Source organism: Musca autumnalis, unplaced genomic scaffold (assembly GCF_047663935.1).
Source record: "Musca autumnalis isolate F117 unplaced genomic scaffold, ASM4766393v1 scaffold_3, whole genome shotgun sequence".
NCBI lineage: Eukaryota > Metazoa > Arthropoda > Insecta > Diptera > Muscidae > Musca > Musca autumnalis.
The window spans coordinates 46,762,965-46,781,708 of record NW_027411866.1 but is presented as its reverse complement, the minus strand read 5'-3'; the positions used below and the strand labels follow the sequence as shown (position 1 = coordinate 46,781,708).

The 18,744-nt window shown below is 39.4% G+C and overlaps 1 protein-coding gene across 2 annotated transcripts in view; it reads left to right on the top strand.

Annotated features, from left to right (window-relative positions):
* Positions 1 to 15,714, top strand: part of LOC141397840 (uncharacterized) — a 144,028-nt gene extending 128,314 nt beyond the window's left edge. For both annotated transcript variants that reach the window (XM_073974597.1, XM_073974598.1), the window contains 3 exons: positions 6,836 to 8,158; positions 8,220 to 8,349; positions 14,514 to 15,714. In XM_073974597.1, coding sequence (XP_073830698.1) covers positions 6,836 to 8,158; positions 8,220 to 8,349; positions 14,514 to 14,875 — 1,815 coding nt within the window. In that variant the 3' untranslated portion in view covers positions 14,876 to 15,714. The remainder of the gene's footprint in view (positions 1 to 6,835; positions 8,159 to 8,219; positions 8,350 to 14,513) is intronic.
* Positions 15,715 to 18,744: the final 3,030 nt, after the last annotated feature.

The following is an 18,744-nucleotide window of genomic DNA, read 5'->3' as shown; positions in this document are numbered from 1 at the left end:
TGAAAAATTTCTTTTGGAGATGAAAGCCCTTGATGAATATACTAAGAACCCAAAAGGAAATTTTCGCCATAGGTAAAGTTTCTGAGATATCCCTATAATACTTGGGAAAATAGCTCCATATCTCTGTTTGGAGTTGTTGTATCTTCGTTTTGAAATGACATGTCTTCAGTCAAATCGATTGGCGAATCTTTTCGTAGAACATTTCCTTCATTTCTTGAACCGTAGTGAATATACCACCAGATGAGATTGTTCAGCATCCAAATATTCTAAAAAATGTTGCTCAGAAGATTTTAGATACGGTTCTTTGACAACTAATCGATTTTGTCCCGTCATTGTCATTTTTGATATTTATTCGGACTTGGTTCAGAATTAAACTATGTTTTGTTTTTCTGTATATTCGATATTGGTTATGTATAGGTATGTAGACATAACAATTGGTTATTACTTATGTAGACATCTGGGGTGCTTCTGAAATATTTACCACAAATAGCTCTTGTAATGGTGAACACGTTAATAACAAATTTTCTTGGAGGATAAATTCGGTTATCTCCGTTTTTAAACCGGATATTGCGACATTAAAACCGATATTTGAACCGGTTTTAAGTAACCGATTAAACTTATATATACCATTAAAAAGCTTATAGAGTTGTCAATCAAATTAAATTAATTCTATTATGGAAAATTTGCTGGTTGTAGTTCTAGAACAAAAAAAAAACGTTTTCTTAAAAAATTAAAAACTTCATCGCGCGATATCTCAGAAACTTGACCTATGGCGAAAATTTCCTTTTGGATTCTTAGTATATTCATCAAGGGCTTTCATCTCCAAATGAAATGTTCCACCCCCCAAAAATGCTGCTACACAGTGTAATCGGCTAAACGAACAATAAAAATCTTCAGGTAATAATGCCTCAACTTCAAAGAGATATAGGGCCTGTTTCACTATGTCGAAAGAATATGATTGCGACAGAAAAACACCTAAACTTTGGTTTTCATGGCAATATTGACTTTGTGTTTGCTTTAAAAAAATACAAAATTTAAAAATCAAAGTTTAGTTGTTTTTCTTTCGTTTTATTTTTGTTCGACATAGAAAAGAAGAAGAACATACTACTTTTGACGTCTATATGGGTCTTTTGTGTTTTTGGGCCAATTTTTTAGGAAGTATGGACATGACCCCGAAGAAATTGTACCGCCGTAACCAGGGCCGCATACATAATATGTTGCCAAAGATGGATGATCCCAGACGAATCCTTCAACTGCATTCCCTCCAATCTTTGTTTTGGATGTAACCGAAAGAATGGTCCGATGTAGTCAATATTTGGACATAATCCGACTCTGAAAGAAAAAAATATGATGTACAAAGTTTGGACCAAATCGGTTTCTCACTTCGAAGGTTATTTTACGTACTACCCAGTTTAGTTGGTGCAGGCAGGCCTTTTTTTGGTGCTGTTAGGCCATTATCTCAGGTAGTGTGGACTTGCCCTAAAAAAAGATGAAATTGTAGCAAAAAAATTAAAACGATCCGATACTAGCTGTTAAGTTTTATTTTTTCCCAATTTTGTGTGTGAGGTACCCGGAAGGGTGTACCGATTTCGTCCATATTCAAACCTGATATAAGTCTGGAAGCACTATTGTAACGAAATTGTTTTAACTTTTGTGGAGGAGGTACCGGAAAGAGTGGACAGATAGGACCATCTTCGAACTTAAACTAAGATTGGACAAAATATCACGATACCCAAAATTTGAACCAGCATTTTTCCTACTATCACAGGGAATAATGTACGAACGATTGTACGAATCCATTCCCGATTTCTTATTCCAGGAATCTCATTTCTGTTTCCAACTTTGGTATCTGAAGCAATCATTGCAGTAATAAGTTTCGGCCCTATAAAGTATGTACATATTCTTGATCAGGGTAAAATTATGAGTTTAAGTATGAGATAGGACACTAAACTTTTGCACAGATGTGTCTTTCTTCAGGTAGGTCATAATCTAACTATGATATATATTGGAATAGCCTCCAATTTTTAACAGAACTAGCTGTAATTTCGCATTTAAGGTTTCTAAAGGCCACAACACTACTCCACTAAAAATTGTCGACATAGGTCCCTGTTTAGGTATAGACCCCATATAACGGTACCTCCCGATTTGTGGTATTTTGAGGGTTTTAGCTGTAATTTGACATTTAAGGTTCTTAGCGGAGACAACACTACTCCACCAAAAACTGTCAACGTTGGTTCATGTTTAGGTATAGCCTCCATATAACGGTACCTCCCGCTTTTCGGTATTTTGAGGGTTTTAGCTACAATTTTTAACCTAACTACCTGTCATTTTACATTTAAGGTTCTTATGGGTCATAAAGCTACTCCACCAATAACTGTCATGATAGGTATATTTTTAGGTATAGCCCCAATGTAACGGTACCTCCTGATTTTCGGTATTTTGAGGGTTTTAGCTACAATTTTTAACCGAACTAGCTGTAATTTCGCATTTAAGTTTCATAAAGGTCACAACACTACTCCACTAAAAACTGTCAACAGAGGTCCATGTTAAGGTATAGCCTCTATATAACTGTATCTCCAGATTTTCGGTATTTTGAGGGTTTTATCTACATTTACAGCTAGTTAGTTTAAAAATTGGACCAAAAATTTTCAAAATACCGAAAATCGGGAAGTACCGTTATATGGTGGATATACCTAAACATGGACCCATGTTGAAAATTGTCTATGGAGAAGTTTCGAGACTGCAGTGTTCATAAAATTAACTTTATATGGGGTATATTCCAAAACATTGGCCTATGTTGACAATTTTTGGTGGAGAAGTTTCGTGCCTGCAGGGAATCTGCATTTCTCAGAACTTTTTCACCAAAAATTGTCAACATAGGTCCATGTATAGGTGTAACACCCATATAACGGTACCTCCCGATTTTCGGTATTTTACGTACATTACCTCACAATTTTCGTTATTTTGAGGGTCTTATCTACATGTTTACTGTACTACCCGTAACTTGACATTTGAGATTCCCTGCATTCACGACACTTCTCCGCCATAAATTCTCGTCATAGGTTTTGAGGTATTTTGAGGGTTGAAACTACATTGTTGGCTGATCTACACGTAATGTGACATTTAATGTTCCCTGCAATCACGGAACTTCTCCAGCAGAAATTGTCGATATACATAGGTCCATGTTTTGGAATAGCACCCATATAACAGTACCTCCCTGTTTTAAGGAATTTCAGTACTTTAGCTACATTTGTTGACCGAACTACCTGTCATGTGACATTTGAGTTTCCCAGCTGCCACAGGCCACATTTAACGGTATCACCCGATTTTCTGTGTTTTCAGCGTTTTGAGAACATTTTTTGACGGAATTACCTGAAGTTTGAGGTTCTCTGTAGTCACGAAACTTTCCAACCCAAAAATGGTCGTAAAGTATCGGCCTGACCGAACTTAACGAGTTTTTACTTGTTTGTATTATATCGTATTTTCTGTATTAAGTAGCTTTATAATTTGCAATTAGGGGTTCCTGGAGTAGCTCCATATAAAGGTACCGTTATATTTCAGGTATTTTGAAGTTTATAGTTATATTTTCCGACCACATAAGCTATAATTTGGCACTTAGGATTCCTAATTGGAATGTGGACATAAGTCCAGGTTGTGGTATAGCTTCCACATAATGATACCACCCGATTTCAGACATTTTGATGTTTTTATCTACAATATCGGTCTAACTTGGCTGTACTTTGGCATTAAGGGTTCTCAGTGGTCGAAAATTTCCGCACCGCAAACAGAAAAAAGTTTTTATTATATTTTTGTTCAGAATATTTCATGGTGGAGGGTCCAGCCAAACTTAATGCTTAATGCTTCCAGCGTATATTCTTCATGCTAGGCTCTCTCTTTTTAGTTCTTCAGGATTACCCATTAATACATTATTCTCAAGTTATGGGCGTAAGGGAAACGACTACTTTTAATTGTATTTCGCCCTTGGTAGACCCAAGGACCCAGGTTATTCTGCGCCTTTCTCCTAGTTATGTTAGTTATTACTCCTATTGCGGTCCATTGGGTATTATTTGCCACTGTCTCATGTTTGCTTTCAGGGCCAATACGGGAACCGTTTTGTTCAATTTTCTCTGCTCTGGTAAAATTGAAGGGTATTTTCTACTTGTACTTTTTCGCTGTCGTGGATTTCTCCCACGACTTTGCTCAATGCAATTGCTGTTTTCTCTCAACTGCTGGTATAGGGCCACAGCCTGCATGGCATTACCCGTGAGGGTTTTATGTATGTTGTTCGCATCACTCACTATCGAGTTCGTTCCGTTTACCCAGTTTCTGAGTCTAACAAAAGCTACTTCTTTTTTTCAATTTAGGCGGGGCACATTTTGTAATTCCATAGGGTCTGAAGAGGTTGTTCGCTCATTGTTTTTAAATTCATCTCTTGGGTTGTTAGTATTCATTGTGATTGGTTCCAGTGTGAAGCCACGTTTAGGAATTTTGACGATTTTACAGGCGTTTTAAGAGAGTAATAACTTACCGGGTGGTGGATGGGGGCAGGTGGAATTTTTTTTACCGTAAACTAGTTCGGCCGAGCCGAACTTGTTATACCCTCCACTACGAGTTGTATTGAAGTAAAATGGAACAATTAGTTTCCTTTCGTTTATGCAGAAAACAAAATACTAAATTTCAGCAATTTCAAAATACCGAAATTCGGGAGTTAGCGTTCTATGGGGGCTACATCAAAACTTCGATCTATCCCGGCAAATTCCTGTAGGAACGTTTTTAGACTCAAAGAAGACTAAATATCAAACTTCCGATATTTCGGTAACATAATGTGGCTTAAACCTTCAAAACATCAAAAATCAAGAGGTACGCTTCTATGGTGGATAAAGGAAGACGTGGACCTATACTGATAATTCTCTTCTGGAATATTTAGTAACCCCATGGAAGACTAAATAACAAATTTCAGTCAGTCATTTCAGTGGGATTTTGACGTCGGAAAGGTTTTTACCTCCAGTATAGACTAAAAACCAAATGTCAGCGATTCAGTGGCTGATTTTCGGTATTTTTACCGAAAATCGGGATGTACCGTTATATAAGGGCAATAATAAGGCGTGGACTCATACCTAAAAATTTCAGTTGGAAAGTTTTGTATACCCAACGAAAACTAAATACCAACTTTCACCTATTTCGGTAGAATATTGAGGCCACAAAATTTCTAAAATTGGGATGTACCGTTCTATGGGGCTATATGAAGGCGCGGGCCTATACCGACAAATTTCATATAGAAAGTTTTATATCCCAAATGAAGACGAAATATCAAATTTTAACAATTTCGCCAACTTCAAAATACCGCAAATCCGGAGGTACCATCCAAAGGGGGCTACATGAAGGCCTGGACCTATACCGACAAATTTCATATGGAAAGTTTTATACCCCAAATGAAAACTAAATACCAAATTTCAGCCATTTCAGTGGATTTTTGTGGCCACAACCTTCAAAACACCGAAAATCCGGAGGTACCGGTTTATGGGGGCTATAAAAAGGCGTGGATCTATATAGACAAAATTCAGGAGGAAAATTTTATAACCAAATGAAGACTAAATACCAAATTTCAGCCATTTCGGTGGAATAGTGAGGCCACAACCTTCAAAATACCGACAATTGCGAGGTATTGTTCTATGGGGGCTATATGAAGGCGTGGACCTATACCGACAAATTTCATACGGAAAGTTTTATACCCCAAATGAAGACTAAATACAAAATTTCAGCCATTTCAGTGAATTATTGTTGCCACAACCTTCAAAATACCGAAAATCTGGAGATACCGTTCTATGTGGGCTATATGAAGGCGTGGACTTATACCGACAAAATTCTGGGAAAAGTTTTATATCCCCAACGAACCGACATAGCCCATTTGCAATACCAAACATCCTAGAAGCATTAGAAACTTCTATACTAAATTATAAAGCTCTATATTAAAAACTGCGAGCTGTATCATGATTTCAACAGACGGAGGACGGACAGACGGGCATGGTTATATCGACTTAGAACCCCTGATCAAGAATATACATACTTTATAGGGTCTCCGATGAATATTTCGATGTGTTACAAACGGAATGACAAATTTAATTATACCCTCCATATTATAGTGGAGGGTACAAACATATAAACTCGCAAAATGGACGCTCCTTAAGGTATATGACACCTACCCAGCAAACACCTAATAGTTTACGCTTGAAACTTCCAAAACTTTTTTGTCATCTACAAAAATACTATTTCTTTCATCACAGATTCCTTTGTACTTATTTTTTGTATAGATGTGTTTCAATTTGGCTTCTTCCTATTTCGTTTATACTTTTCCCTTTTTGTGTGGGCAAGTACCGCCCAGAACTTTTTACTGATTATTTTTAGATAATTGTCTCTGTTTCATATAAAAGGAAGCAAGAGGTCCTCGAACTTACCACCTATCGAAGCTTTCTTCACAGTGTTTGTACCTGTGATAAGGGTCACTACACTCTGTGGAAATAAGGTGTGTGTATATACCTGTTAAATCAATAAGAAGATTATTTTGAGATATTAATATTGCATCGATACTAAAAGAAAATTAAAAAATTCATTGTTTCCCATTTTTCAATAAGTTAATTTAAGAATAAAGGGAATTTTTTAAGGAAACAAAAGGACATTGGTTGCATGTCCACGGGTTTCCTGTCGAGTATATTCCAGTTTTTGTACAAAAGTATTAAGTTCAGGCCAATCAAACCTTTTAATATATTTAACCTTAAAATGCTTAAACATTGAAAATTTACTTTATCTCCTCTCTGTCCCTTCTTCTGTGTTACAGCACCTGCCAGCCTATTCACCCATATCGACTAGATCACATCGTGTTAATCCCGTCTCGTCATATCATGTACAGGCCGCATTGGCAGCATCACGTCGCCGTGAATCAATAAACAGCTCCATAGGAGCAACCTCAATACGACGCCTGATTTCATTGAATAATCGTAATTGCCGCTACAAAGTACCAGCCCACATACGACAGAAGGTCACAAAATGCTTCACCCTGTTGGCCTTGGCCCATGGTCTATTGTGTGGTGTACTGGTGCCCATATTTGCCCTTCAAGGTTCTAATTCAGTTTGGCATCACCGAGAGCAGTGGTTGCAAATTGGACCCAATATCGGCTCGCTACTCCTCAGTATTTGTCTATTCATATCGGCGGGTATGTCTTTGATTACACCAAAACTTATTCGCAAATTTGGCTATACCATTTTAATGGGAGTCAATTCAGTGGCTGTGTGTTTATTTTTAATATGTCATCTGTATCCATCGATTTATACACTACTGCCGGCATACATGATACTGGGTGTAACCCATAGTCCTTCGTGGATAAGTAAAATCGCAGTGGTGGTACATTTTGGCAGTAAATTGAGTTGTTCTCAACATGAATGTACGCTGATGTCGTCACATGCCTTGGACTCGTGGGAGGAACATAAGTTATCATGTAATCGCGATCAAAAGGTCAGAAGACTAGGTCGTTGGTTCCAAGCTTCCAAGGATATTGGTATAATTGTGGGAGCTATTATTGCCTCAATGGTATTATCCTGCACATCACGAGATTGGAATTGTTTGGGTCATACAAAACCAATACCGACGACACCATCAACGACAACAACAACAACAAGCACCACCACGACTAGTCCAGAAACAAGCTCGGTATCACCACCGCCCCACCATCACACGGCAAATAACACCGCACCCCTTGCACAGGCTGTTCAATTTTATATACCCAGTACACCGTATGTCTGGAGCCGTGGTTCACCCTATAAAAGGGAATATTACAATTTGGATGAACACGGCAGTCGTATTTGTGGTGCCGACATGTGTCCCCTATGGCAATATGATGTGGCCGCTGAAAATGATGAAATCAATGAAACCATATTTTCACCTTTTATACGCGAAAAGCCCAGAGCTGGATCTTCGACTTTAATTGGAATTTATTTGATATTTGCCTTGATTTCTGTCATACTCTTAGTATTGGCTGGAAAGGTACAGGCAACATTTCGCCACGAACGTATAAAGGGTATGACGGACACACTGCTATTTGCTGGGCCATTGGCGTATTTTATAGGCACGGAACAAGCCTATATATTAAGTGATTTTTTGACGGTAAGTCGGAACACATTTTGTTTAAATGGTTTGTACAAAAATAATTTTAATATATTTTTAGGCCTTTGTTTCCTGCTCGCTGGGTATAAGCATGGTAGCAGGAGCCATTATTGGCATGGGTGTAATGCAACTTATTGTGTCCTGCACCCTGAGCATGCTATTGCGGCATACAAAACGTATTGTGGTTATATGTAAGTTAACATTTATTTGAATAAAATCTAATTAAACTGTAACCTGGGGGTTGGAATTTCAAAGCGGATTGAAAGGATTCACAATTTTGATCTTCAATTGCGATAGTACGTTCCCAACTTTAAAAATTTTGGAACATTTGAGTCGCTATATTTTTTGTTGGTGTGGAACCCATCTGTACAATTAAATCTTATGCATAGACTAATGAATTTATAGACGACGGAATGCTCTCACCGAGTATGTCCGAATTGACTGTGGTGACCAAGAAACTCAATATAAAATGCCAAAAAAATACAAGTTAATAAATATTTTGTTCTGACAAAAGACTACATGGGGTTACTTTTTGATGGGAACTAATTCTCAGATAAAATTATCCAAGAAAATATTGTAAATTTTCCCCTAAAATCGTCTTCTAACTTGTTTGAGTTTTCAGGTTTGTGTGATTTGACCGCGGAAAAATTGAGTAATCCTTCGTCCATATATTCATTATTCTATGTCTTATGCATATTCTTTGTGGAGACAGAAGAGATGGGAATTTGAAGGGAATCAAATTGCAATTCATGTGGTACTGCATCGAGACAATCGTGTGCTATAATTTTCGTTCCGTCGTGAACAAGGTTCCCAAGTCGTCATTCTCACAATATGTATATATGCATAACTTACTAAACACCGGACTTTGCTTTGCAAGAGGTCAACACCGATTCTTCGTAAGCAACGATCAACGACTCAAATAAGTTGTTAAACGTTGAACCCTATATCTTGGGTTAGTTGGTGGTCAGAATCGGCACATTATCGACCAATGTGTGCAAGGAGAGCCCAATTTCATATTCCACTGTTGATGGCTATGTAGACATTTAACATAACCATCCACGAAAAAACCCAACGTCAACCGTTTTGTTTTGATATCTATGCCGTCTACTGGTTGTGGAAGTTCAGAAAAACAGTTTCGGACAGTGGGGAATACCCTGTTTCCCTGTACGGGTCTTCGACAAGAATGACAATGGCTGTGCAGTCTCACGGCCTAGCATGTTTCAGCCTTCGAAAGGGTGCATCTAAGGGGTTTGTTCTGGACTCGTCCATGTGAGCTACTACGACTGTGACTATGTTGCTCCTCTGCAATCCCCCAACAGAAGCCAGACACACAGCACTTAACTCCAGCCGTTGCTGTTCCAGTCCCTGAAAATGCATCCTTTTTACAATTAACTCGAACAAATAGTGGATTTTATGCAGGAATCCAAGTTCAACAACAACTGCAGCTTACAGCGTTGTTATAAATACAACGTATTGAGGAAAGATCGCACCAGAAGTGGAAGTGGAGATTAGTTTTCCTATTGCATCAGTCTGTTCAATACAGACCTATCTCGCTTGAGCCAAGCTCTACTGACCCGTACATGGAATGTATGAAGGTAGCAGTCAGGTGTGAAATTTGCCGAGGTACAGTTGCTGAACGTATACATCCCTCCGATAAATAGCTGTACTCCAGGTTACAGGTCCAACATTAGGCCGCTTTTCGAAGGTCAGTACCGTCATGAGTTGAGGCATTCTGTCTTTGGAATCGGCGGGTACAGTACTTGCTAAGCAGATTGATAGCTCTACGTTGTGCATGGTCAATGAGGGCGCGGAGAGTGTCACAGTTCGCCAGACATAACAATCGTGTCACGTGTTCTGAAAACTGACGTCACCTGACAACCCGTCGTTTCTTTTGGATCAGACCATCTCCAAATAATTTTCTGCAGACCGCCCGATTTCATCACCTCTGAACGCCGCACTTTTATTAATCATGGGAAAGCTAACTGGCCTGAGTTTTTTAGAGTACACTAATCACCGCTTCACAGATCTGCCCAATCCTTCTGATGTTCGGGTAGCGGAAAAGACGTTCCGGGACATCATCACTGCAGCAGTCGCGCGCCATATACCTGCTGGTCGAATACCCGAAGTGAGACCAAACTTCCCAGCAGAAGCGACGGGATTAGCAAATGAGCGTGATGAGCATCGTCAAGCCAACCCCCGTAATACCAAATTCAGTTAGCTGACACTGAAAGTTAAGGTTGGTGCCAAGCCATCTGGAGAGTGTCAACATTGGAGCCGGAATAAGTGAATTGTGAGCAACGGTTAAGTCACTGTCAGCTCTTGGCAAAAAGGAAGATGGGATCTCAGTCACATTTGGCGACGTTACAATGACTGATCCGAAGAAGTGTGCAAGTTATTTTAATCGACAGTTTGTCGAGCACCCCGGGAGTGACAAGACGAAGTGAAAAGTACTATGTCGCATTAGATATCTTCCTGACGAGGAAGAACCGCCACAATTTACAATGGAATGCCATCAGGAACGCTAAATCATGCAAGGCGTTTGGCGCTGATGGAATATCCATGGTAACGCTGAAACAACTGCATGTGCCAGGAGTTGAGTATCTCACCAAAGTGCTCAAACTATCGCTAGCCACACACAGCGTATCAGAAGTCTGGAAATGTGCCGAGTGGGCCCGTTTCTGAAGCCAGGCAAGGACGCCAGTAAAGGTGAATCGTGTACGCCGATTTTGTTCTTGTCGCCCGTAGCAAAGGCTCTTGACGCATTAAACAGCGTCAGAAATATGACGATGCTTTGATGCTTGTAAGCACTTCACACTCCCCAAAGTTGGGTAATATCACCGGAACTGCTTCAGCTCGACCTCTCCTGTATTCCACCCTGTCAGACGACATTGGGATCGTAACGTCTACGGATGATTATACGATCCTGGCGTCAGGTATCTTCTCTTATGTGATTTGTGAAAAGCTGAACTCCTATTTGACTGATCTTACCGCCGATTACCACACATAAACTGCGGAAATGATCACTGAGCTGAATGTCATGGTCGATGGTAACAGAATATGGACCACTAACTACTTCACATTTGACAGCACGTAAAAGTCGTCCGCGCATGTCACAGCTATCTGCGACAAGCTGAGATGTAGGAACAAGGTCCCCAAGTTCCTAGCCGGCTGCAATTGTGTTTTTGACAAAGACAACTTCTTGACCACCAGTGTGGTCTGCGAATATAAGTGCTACGCGATGGAAAAATATTCAAACCTGTCAGAACGCCGCCCTGAGAACTGCAGCAGGGTTTCTCTTCAGTTTTCAGTGGACCAACTATATGAGGAAATAAAGATTGTTCCTGGACAGCAACACAATGACATGCCTTCGTTGCAGTACTTGTTCGGATGTTACCGTGAAAGCCACCACAAGGTGGATAGGACCCCAACCTAGCATGCCAGGAGGGATCTTCATGATCTAACGTTACAAGAAAAATCCGTAGATCAACAAGCATATCAAGCCGGTTTAAATAGAACGGATGCAGATGCCACAACTATCGTGTAAATGCGGTCCTCAGAGTCAGCTGCCGCGACAAACCAAAATACTTTTGGCTCAACTACGCTAGGAGTGATGTATCTGTCTAAATTCTTCTAGCGAAAAGATTGATGACATCGTACAAAACATCTGCCCAGCATGCGGAAGAGCCCCGCACGACACACTACACTTTTTCAACTGCCTGGTCAAATCTACTCAACTAAACCGCCATACACACTAAAGCTTTTTGCCAGGTTAACCTTTTTTACGAGAATTTATTTGACGTATTCGCATTGGACCCAGTTTATCAAATCCGATTATATGTATACTTACTATAACTCCTGTGGCTTTGTGGTTATAACCCTTCGAAGCTGTCACATTCCTAGAACTGGAAATAGACCCAGAGCCAGATTAAGCAGAAAACCTTATCTAAAAAACATGTCATATGCTGTCAACAACCTAAAAACTTCACCACTGTTGACATCCATACCGGGCTTCCAGAGCACCGCTGGCAATTTTATCGATTTCTCCTCAACTGAAGGGTCTTATACGGAGTAACATAATTCCATTCGCCTCTCTTTCTCGCCTCTGTCACTACTAGTCAAAATAATACCCAAACTTCTTCCGACATGTCATTGTTTCGAGTGATTTAACCATAGCCGACAATTTCAATCTTAATGAACCAATGTTTCAGATAGAAGTCGTTAACTATTCGAACCGGTAATTCCCTGAACCATTGTCAATAAGATTTCACATAGTTTAGAAAAGTACAGCGGTAAGAGGTTATGGAGGATATCTCATCATTAACGTAATACAGCTGTTTATAGCTCGACAGAGCCCCAGCTCACGATGAGGATATAAAATGCAATGAGGCAATGACAAGGGGAGGAAACCCTTGGTCGGGAGTTACGTTCAATCCTGGTGCACACTACAATAATCCGCCGCCGGTATACCGTGATATACCGCTTCCAATATCGACACATAGACAAACGTGAACATGTTGTTGCTAGGGTGTCTGCCCTCGGTCGAAGTGAAAGTTTAAATCATCGAACCCCGATTTTTTCCGTAGAGATAAAAATATTTTTCATTTTTATTATGATTAGTACTCGCAAAAATAAGTCCTATGCGAAAAAAATTCTCATCAATTCCTCGCGGATAGGGAGTTTCCAAATGTTGCCTGAGGGCAACATTGGGTCATTGTGGTTAAAAAAATTAACTAAGTTTATTTCTTAAGTCTTTGTATTATAGTTATATTTTATACCCTCCACCATAATATGGAGGAGACCCTATAGAGTATAAATATTCTTGATCAGGGTAAAATTATAAGTCGATATAACCATGTCTGCCTGTCCGTATCTCCGTCCGTCCGTCTGCTAAAATCAAGATACAGCACGCAATTTTTAAGATAGAGCTTTACATTTGGTTTTGATATAGCCCCCATAGAACGGTACCACCCGATTTTCGGAATTTTGAAGGTTTTAGCCTCATTATCACACCGAAATGGCTGATATTTGGTACTTAGTCTCCGTTGGGGGTATACAACTTTCCCCCAGAAATTTGCCGGTATAGGTCCAAGCCTTAATTAAACCCTCCTATAGAATGGTACCTCGCGATTTCCCCGATAGTTGTGGCCATAAAAATCCACCGAAATGGATGAAATTTGGTATTTGATATTCATTTGGGGTATAAAACGTTCCATATGAAATTTGTGGGTATAGGTTCACGCCTTCATATAGCCCCCATAGAACGTAACTCCCGATTTTCGGTGTTTTGAAAATTGAGGCCTCAATATTCCTCAGAAATGGCTGAAATTTGGTTTTTAGTCTTCGTTGGAGGTATTAAACTTTCCCCCAAAAACTTGCCGGTACGGATCCACGCCTTTATATTGCCACCATAGAACGGTACCACCCAATTTTCGGTATTTTGAAGGTTGTGGCCACAATAATCCACCAAAATGGCTGAAATTTGGTATTTGATATTCATTTGTGGTAATAAACGTTCCATATTAAATTTGTCTGTATAGGTTCACGCCTTCATATGGTCCCCATAGAACGGTACCACCCGATTTTCGGTAGTTTGAAGGTTTTAGCCTTCAGCCGAAATGGCTGAAATTTGGTACTTAGTCTTCGTTGGGGGTACACAACTTTCTCCCAGAAATTAGTCGGTATAGGTCCACGACTTCATATAGCCACCATAGAACTGAGGTTGTGGCCACAGCAACCCACCGAAATGGCTGAAATTTGATATTTAGTCTTTGTTGGAGGTAAAAGTCTCTCTGACTGAAATTTATCGGTATACGTTTCGATATAACCCCTATAACGGTACCTCCCGATTTTCGTAATTTTGAAGGTTGTGACGTCAATATTCCACCGAAAAACTGAAATTTGTTATTTAGTCTTAAATGGGGTTATAAAACACACCGGAAGGGAATTATCAGTATAGATCCGCGGGTTCCTATATCCCCCGTAGAAGCGTACCTCTTGATTTTCTGTATTTTGAAGGTTTTACCTAAATAATGAGTCCGTAAACTTTCCGCCAGAAATTTGTAGGCATAGATTAACGTTCTGATGTAGCCCCATGGAACAGTACCTCGCGAATTTCGGTTGCTTGAAAGTTAGCCACATAGTTTCACCAAACTTGCTGAAATTTGGTATTTAGTCTTCTTCATAAACGAAAGGAAACTAATCGTTTCATTTTACTTCAATACAACTCGTAGTGGAAGATATAACAAGTTCGACCTGGCCGAACTTAACGCCCTTTATACTTGTTTTAGAATGCAACCTCTTCCCATTACACCTCCAACAAATTTTAATAAATTAATTCATCTTTATTTCTTTCCAGTGGCTGGCTTCTTTTTCCACTCGTGTCTACTGTTGGCCCTCTCCACCTGGAAACCATCAAGTGATGATAGTGCTCTCTTCTACGTTCTGGCTGCCTCATGGGGTGCCTGCAATGGCATGTGGGAAACTCTGCTGCTTGCCTTGGTCACCTTGAATCACACCAATCACGTGGTCGAAGTAACATCACCATTACAGGCGTTACGTTTCTTGGGGCTGAGTATAACTTTTGCCGCCCATGGATATATGTGTGAGACACCGAAAATTATATCATTGGTCATAATGCTAGTGGTGAGTGTTCTGCCGTATGCAATGCTTGAGATACGGCTGGAGTCACAACGTAAAGCTCAATTGATTTCATTATGACGTAGTCTATTCACATAGTCTCGGAGGCATAGTGTGATGGCTCGTACACATACCATGTGAGTAGAGGGGTGAAATTGCCAAGGCGAATAGTTGTCGTTGATGTGGTATAAATGAGCTGTAAAGACACACACAAAAACTCAAGAATAAATGATATATGAAATTTAATTTGTAATTTAGTTATTTTTATATTTAGAAACAATTGTAAAATTACAACAATAAATTGTATATTAGAACAAGGCAAGAAAAATTATAGGCAAACTTAATTATTATCAGAGTAAAAATAAAGTAATTTTAAATCCGCCTATAAGTTATGTTTGGCTTCCTTCATTCACGAAGAATAAGTCGAAAAATAACAAAAAAACATACATAAGGGAATATTCCCACCCCAAAATTGGCTGTAAATTTTTAATTAATCTGAAATATGTGGTACACATTTCAGTGTACAATGCCAAATAAAAAGAATCTGAATTACTTTGATGAAGATCAAAATAGATTATTTTTTAATTAGTCGTTAAGAAAAAAATTGAAGTACACATATTGAAACAATTTGAAGAAATAGAGATATACGTAGTTTATGTATGTATAGATTATAAAACACACAACTACACAAACACCTCATCACCTTTAAATTTATTGGTTTACAATTTGTATTAGAAAAATAATTTAGTTTTGGGGCAATTATAGTCTCCGAAGCTCTCTGCAATTATATTTGCCAAGACTTACCGTTATTATTTTTTTTTATAAAAAAATCACATACAGTTCTATACACTATACACAAACACACATGTATATCAGTATTAAAACAAATGTTAACATTTTATAAAAACAAAAAACAAAAACAATTTAGACTAAGAGTAAAGTAAGTGAAATAATTTTAAAAATTTCAACGAAATTAAAAAAAATAAAATTAGAAATGCAAAAGAAGAAACTGTATTATTACACTTTCAATATTTTACATCAAATTCATGTTAAAAACAGTTTCAAAAATGTTTGAAAATTTATTTTGTGTTATTCGCAATTTTTGTTGGTTTGACATAATTATAGCTGTGAACAGGCTTTATCTTGGAAAAGAAATAGAACAAACCAAATCTCAAATCGTAATAACTTATTTAAATTCCTTCGGTATCACACAAATCTATAGCGTATGAACATTAGGGTTATGACTTTTTTTACCTTTCTTCTTAAAAATGATTTCATGTAGCAGGAATGAATGAACCTTTGCCTATTAATGACTAAAACTGAAGTTTATTGCATTTAAGTACTAAAAAAAGGTCACGCACAAACCACTTTGAAAAAATGTTTTTGAAAAAATACTAAATGAAAAAAAGAATCCTAAAAACTAATTTCCTGTTACACGAGTGTATGACCGTTTACCTATTACATACTTACTTACTTAGCTGGCCCATTACAGAACATTTGTTCCATAGGCCGAACTAAGAAAAGATCTCCAATTCTCTCTATTTGTTGCTTCGCACTCTGGAATACCGCGCCTTTTCATCTCTTCATCCACTTGTTTGCGCCATCTATTCCTTGGCCTGCCAATTCTGCGTGCAACGCCAAGCGGTTCGTATTTATACGCCTTTTTAGCGGGTTCAACTTCGCCCATTCTTATGATATGGCCTAGCCAACGCAATCGCTGCATCTCGATACGTTTAACTATATTGATGTCGTTGTATAGCAGATACAGCTCGTGGTTCATGCGACGTCGATATTCACCGTCAGCGCAGATTGGTCCGCAGATCTTTCGAAGAATTTTTCTCTCAAACACACCAAGCACTGCCATGTCTGCTTGCGCAAGTACACAGGCCTCGGAGCCATACATCAAAACGGGTAGTATCAGTGTTTTGTAGAGCGTTATTTTTATTTGACGAGATATGGCTTTGTTTTTAAAGTGCTTACTTAAGTCAAAGTAGCATCTGTTGGCCATTACAATTCTTCTTTTCATTTCACAACTGATGTCGTTTGTTGTGTTTACGGCAGTGCCGAGGTATACGAAGTCTTTTACTACCTCAAAATTATAGGAACCAATTTCAACAGTTGGTCCGATCTCTATGGACGCATTGGCGTCGACACCATCAACTTGGTCTTCTCGCCGTTTACCGCCAGACCCACTTTAGCAGATTCTCCTTCGACCTTCATAAAGGTATCGGTTACTTCTTTTACTGATCGTCCCATGATGTCTATATCATCAGCATAAGCAAGTAACATGTGGCTATTGGTGTAGATTGTGCCACTTCTTTTAACGTTTGCCTCTCGTATAACCTTTTCCAGCAGGATGTTGAAGAGATCACATGAAAGGCTGTCTCCTTGTCTGAAACCTCTTTTGGTACAAAACTCTTCGGAGAGGTTCTTTCCTATTTTAACTGAAGATCTCGTGTCAGTTAAAGTCATTTTACAAAGCCGGATGAGCTTTGCGGGGCTACCAAATTCAGACATGGCTTGGAATACCTTTGAACGCAGCGGGCTGTCGAAGGCTGCTTTATAATCGACGAAAAGGTGGTAGGTGTCGATCTGCATCACTTGGGTCTCCTCCTTGATTTGCCGAAGGGTAAATATCTGGTCAATGGTAGACTTGCCAGGTCTAAAACCACATTGGTATGGCCCAATTATTTCGTTGACCATGGGCTTTAGTCGTTCGCACAATATCCCTGACACTATCTTGTAGGCGATAGGGAGAACACTTATGGCCCTATAGTTGGAGCATAAAGTATTATCTCCTTTCTTATGGACGGGACACAGGATACTCAGGTTCCAATCGTCGGGTACTCGTTCTTCCTGCCAGATGGTGTAAACTAGCTGATGAATACACCTTATCAGCGTGTCGCCTCCGGTTTTGAACAGCTCGGCTGGTAGGCCATCGGCTCCTGCTGCCTTATTATTCTTCAGCCGATTTATTGCTGTCTTTACCTCATCTTGGCTGGGCGGTATACATTCAATACCATCTTCTGGGATTGGGTCTGTGGTATCTTCATCGTCTTCGCTGCTATTGGATACCAACAGTTTTGAAAAATGTTCTTTCCATATCCTGAGCACACTATCTGTATCAATTACCAAATTACTTTGCTGGTCTCTACAGGAGGATGTGCCTGTACCAAAGCCATCAGTTTGATGCTTGACTCTTTGGTAGAATTTTCGGATTTCATTCCGGTTCCTGTACATCTCGATTTTTTCACACTCCCGCTTTTCCATCTCCCTCTTTTTCCTGCGGAAAAGACATTTCTCCTCTCCTTTTCTCCCGATATCTCTCTCGTGCGCTACGCGTTGCTACGGATTGTAAAGTAGCCGTATATGCCGCATTTTTCTTTCGGTAGCAGCACGACACTCCTGATCATACCATGGATTCCTTGGTGGGTGTCTTTGGTATCCAAGTATGGATTATGCGGCTTTTTGCATGGAGTGGGCAATGCTTTGCCATTGCGCTGATATGTTATCGGAATGAGGAGTGCTTTGATTAAGCAATTGAGTGGAATATGCTGTGGCTATATGTTGTGATTGCAGCTTACCGATGTCTAACTTTCGTGTTGGGTCTGTTCGTACTTTGTTTGCTACGTTTAACCGGGTGCGTACCTTTGCTGCAACAAGGTAGTGGTCCGAGTCTATGTTTGCTCCTCGGAACGAACGCACATCCAACACGCTTGATGAATGTCTTCCATATATCACAACGTGATCAATTTGATTTCTTGTTTTCTGATCTGGAGACAGGCAGGTGCCCTTATGGATGTCGAGATATTGAAAACTGGTGCTGCTAACTACCATATTTTTTGCCGCTGCGAAGTCTATCAGCATCATACCATTGTCAGATGTTGCACTGTGGAGACTGAATTTTCCGACTGTTGGGCCAAAGATATTTTCCTTTCCGATTTTAATGC